Source organism: Pristiophorus japonicus, chromosome 19, assembly GCF_044704955.1.
Source record: "Pristiophorus japonicus isolate sPriJap1 chromosome 19, sPriJap1.hap1, whole genome shotgun sequence".
Taxonomy (NCBI): Eukaryota; Metazoa; Chordata; class Chondrichthyes; family Pristiophoridae; genus Pristiophorus; species Pristiophorus japonicus.
Window position 1 is genome coordinate 30,843,593 of NC_091995.1, and position 4,453 is coordinate 30,848,045.

The 4,453-nt window shown below is 41.7% G+C and overlaps 1 protein-coding gene across 1 annotated transcript; it reads left to right on the forward strand.

Annotated features, from left to right (window-relative positions):
• Positions 1–965: 965 nt before the first annotated feature.
• Positions 966–3,385, forward strand: LOC139230415 (probable G-protein coupled receptor 139). The gene is made up of 2 exons (XM_070862253.1): positions 966–1,029; positions 2,520–3,385. The coding sequence occupies exons 1-2, from the start codon at positions 966–968 to the stop codon at positions 3,383–3,385; spliced, it is 930 nt and encodes a 309-aa protein (XP_070718354.1).
• The last annotated feature ends 1,068 nt before the right edge of the window (positions 3,386–4,453 follow it).

Sequence of the window (4,453 nt, forward strand, 5' to 3'; positions counted from 1 at the left end):
TTTATATAACATGTTTAATTTAGGACACCTATCCAAGGCACTTCACACAGGCCTAATGAAACACCGATGGATACCGAGCCAAAGAATCGGGTGTTATTATAAGCTTGGGCACTAAATTGGGTGTTGGAGATGGTCTTGAAGGTGGTGACAGATAGTGAGTTCGAGCAGATTAGGAAGAGAATGCCACAGCTAGTGGTTTAAGTGGCTGCAGGTATAGCTGCCAATGGTGATGTGAATGGAGGGTGGCTGCACAAGGATTAACAGGGAGATTGGATGGTATTTTAGGCCTTGAGCAGGTTAAAGAGGAAGAACATTATCTAATGATCTGAGGTTCATGGAGGGTGGATAATAGGAAGCTGGCCAGGAATAACTGTGCATAAATCTAACTTAGACCGTCGAATAAAACATGTGACATCGGCCGGACTACCCTCCTGATATGTTATCCCATTGAAGTCAATGGAAACGGAGAAGGAGTGCCGGGTTTAAGGATTGGCCCAGTCGACAACGCCTGTGTTACGCTGTTGTTTAACCTCAGAATTACCTCAATTGAGTCGAGAGGCTACAAAGGCACGAATGAGGGTTTCAACATCTGATCAGCTGAGCAGGAGGCGGGGATGGGCAACATTATGGATGGGAAATTTGACGGTCTATATCCACGACATGGGTCAACCTAATCTAATTGTCTCACCAATGGCAGCTGCTGCGATCAAGATGCAGTGACGAGGCAACAGTCACAGGGGTGAGGTGTTATTAAGCGTGAGATTGCAATGTGGCTTGCATTCTCCACTGATCATACAGCTCACCTTTATGACTGATTAATGAAGAGGTGCACTAATTTATTTGAAAGGTACAGCTAATTATAACGGTTACATAACCTTCACTCTCACTGGAGAATTGGCTCATATATAAATCAAACTTCTTTCGATGCTTTGCCTCGCTTCTACAGCTCTGGCTTTGAGCAGAACATGGGACCACAGGCTCTTGAGATAGAGATTTTCTATTCGATTCTTGCACTTATTGGTGTTCCTGGTAAGATTTTGTAAACCATAACTAATTTCAGTATACCATTGTTTTTCCTATGTTACAAAAGTGCATCATTGGCTGTATAACGGATTGAGTCATGTGGTGGTCATCAAAGCCGCTACATAAATGCAAGTCTTTATTTCTTAACTGCAATATTACATCCCTTTGTGATTTTTATTTTTGTTGATGTAAATGCACATTCACACCTGGGGTAGTAACGTGTAGGATTGAATCACATGCCCGTTGAAGTGATAGCATGTTTTTTGTCCCCATGTATTTTAACTGGAACGGAAATCGATCGGTTCTATCTCATTGATTGGGCGGTCAGCCTCGCCTCGTTACTACGCAGGTTGTGAAGTTGAAACAGGAACATTTGGCATTTACTTGTCAGCTTTGGCTCATTGGTAGCACTCTCGTACTCCGAGTCCAGAAGATCTTGGCTTCCGATCCCACTTCAGTGACCAGAATTCATTTTTTAAGCTAATATTTACATGCAGTAGTGAAGCAGCACTGCACTGTCACAGTGCCATCTTTTACATAAGATATTAGCAAATAGGTGGGTCTGGAAGTTAATCTCGAGCGATGGCGCAAAATGAGCAGTATAGAATTGGCACACATTATACACAGCACCTGATATTCAGTTGCTTTGCAATTAAGCCAGCTTGCCCACCTGACAAGTTACGTTAAAAATGCACCAATTTAGTAGTCATGTTTGCAAATCTTAACGGTCCTGTAAGAAAGTTCCTAATGGAAGGATTTTCTCGAAGAACAGTACCTCGACTTTTTATTAGGCACTATGCAGCCTTGTGAATTCAATATCGAGTTCAACAATTTCAGATCATAAACTCTGCGCCATTATTTTTACATTGCAGCCGTTGATGACTCAGTCATTACCATTTGCACATCTTTTAGACTCATCCTTTGTTACTTTTCTTGTCCCATTAAATCTTCTTTTCCTTTGTAATATCATAACGTGTATCATTTGATCTCTCCTAACTTCTGCACTATCAGACATTCCCATTTATGCTTTCCCACCATCCCCCTTTCCCTGCCCCTGCTTAAAATCTGTTACGTCTCTAAACTTTTCCAGTTCTGTGGAAAGGTCACTGACCTGAGATGATAACTCGGTTTCTCCCTCCACAAATGCTGCATAACCTGCTGTGTATTTCCAGTATTGAATGTTATTTATTAGCTCTAGTTTAAAATGGGCGATGTTGAATTGGCCGCCATTGACATAGCATTCCTAAGATTCCCGTTCAACGACTTTCGCAGAAAATAAAAGCAGGCGTGTTACTCATTGTGTGGCCAATTTGATATCACTGTTTTACATACTCACACAAAGTTAAAATTAACAATCATACCTCCATGTCTCGCGAATTCTAACCTTTTGGATTCTAATGGGGTGATAGTGAACATCTCTGCTGAATGCTTTGCTAAATTTCCTGTTTTTCAATTCCTTTCAGCGAACCTGATGTCAATTTTGATTCTTTTCCAAGGAAAGTGTGGACTTTCCAAAGGGATCGCTCGTTATATGATGGCCATGGCTGTGGGAGACATAATGGTTCTCATCTTTAATGTTATTGTGAGTCAAATAATTAAGTTTCATTTCCCAGATTCATTATTGAATTACACTTACGTGTGTCGTTTCAGTGCCTTCATGCAAGGGCTTAGCATTCAACTTTCCATCTGGTTCACAATGTCATTCACCTTTGACCGCTTCATCGCCATTCGTTGCCAGAAACTGAAGTCAACATATTGCACTGAAAGAACGGCCACGGTGGTCTTGATAACCGTATGTGTGCTTAACATTTTCATCAATGTTCCCATGTTTTTCCGCTATGAGCCCTATCATATTGTTAACAAGATACCATGGGGCTGCCGTACCGTAACAGAATACTTCAGTTTACCAGCATGGAAAGCTCACAAATGGATTACCAACCTCTCAAGCACATTACTTCCAATCCCTTTGCTTTTGCTGTTAAATTCTCTTACTACCAGGCACATCCTATTGGCAAATAGGACCCGCAGAGCCCTGAAGAGGCGCAGCAATGGGCATAGCAGCAGTGACCCCGAGATAAGGAGCCGAAGAACTTCCATCATTCTGCTCTTCGCTATCTCGGGGAGCTTTATTGTGCTGTCGGCGCCAATTACTGTAATACACATATGTGTCGGTGTCACAGAGACAGTTACTTTCCAAGGTTCAAACTCCCTTTATTTGGCAGTTAGAATTACATTTCTGTTGATGTGCACGACTTCCTGTACAAACACCTGCATTTATGCAATGACCCAGAGGAGATTCAGAGCAGAGATCAAGATTGTGTTGAAATATCCGTATACTTTCATTATTAAACATTTTCAATAATTTTTACAGATGAAATCAAACCAAAGTGAATTATCCGTCGTTTCGCATGCAAATTTGTTCAATTCCTAGTTAAAGTCTTGTTGCCCCACCCATTATGGCTTGCAACAGCCCACTTGGTTTATGAACTCCTCGAAGAATCTGAACACTCCGAACAGCTTGTGAATGCACCAACATCCCTTCAGAATCTCTGGTCACTCTTGTTTATCATAGACACGTAGGAACACAGAAAGTAGGTGCAGGAGTAGGCCATTAGGGCATTCAAGTCTCCACCACCATCTAGCATGATCATCCACCGTAAGGGATATAGCAGGCGAAGAGCAGACAGATAGGTGTTCAGAATGCAATGCTGAAGTTACTGAACTAATCAATATATGGAGAGTCTGAGGAATCATTGCCTATGTATGTAACACTTGCTTATGGAGGTATAGCACAGTTACAACGCATTAAAATTGTATGGTTAACCTTCGTAACACTTAAAACAGCCAAAGTCAGCAGTTGCAAATTTTGATTAGAAGTCTCGAGGAAGGGATAAGAAAGCCAGTATTTTGCGAACAGTTATTTCAGATGGAATATAGACTGTGGCAAAGTGCAATTCATTGAACAACAAAATTAACATATGATGGGAGATGGACAATTGCATGTACCACTCAGAGCCAGACTGATAAGAATCGACAAATCAATGTAACTCCGCTGATAGCAATAGACCTATCGATGATTTTAGATGAGGGTAGCTCCTCTCCAAAACCTCGATAAATTTTACTCGAAACTGCTTGTATTTTGAAGGTTCCACGATTGAACCCTCCCTTGCATTTGCTCAAACTCAAGCTGGTTGAACCTAAGGTTTCGTTCCTTTAATTCTGTGGTCATTATATAGAGGACAAAGGGTGAGGTGCCGATTACTTATATCTGGTAGTCCGCTGCGAGGAAGAGAAAACTTCTGTTTACCCCAACAATTGGCACTGTGAGCAGGGTACAGACCCTCCAACCTGGATGATGTAACAGCTAGCAATGGCAGTGAATATGTTTCTGTACCACCTCCAGCTGCAGTTTTGACAGGGAAGGAGGCAA

Coding starts and splice junctions, on each gene's coding strand:
- LOC139230415 (XM_070862253.1), top strand. CDS start 966: ATGGGACCACAGGCTCTTGAGATAGAGATTTTCTATTCGATTCTTGCA. Junction 1,030..2,519: donor TGCACTTATTGGTGTTCCTG/GTAAGATTTTGT, acceptor TTCTTTTCCAAG/GAAAGTGTGGACTTTCCAAA.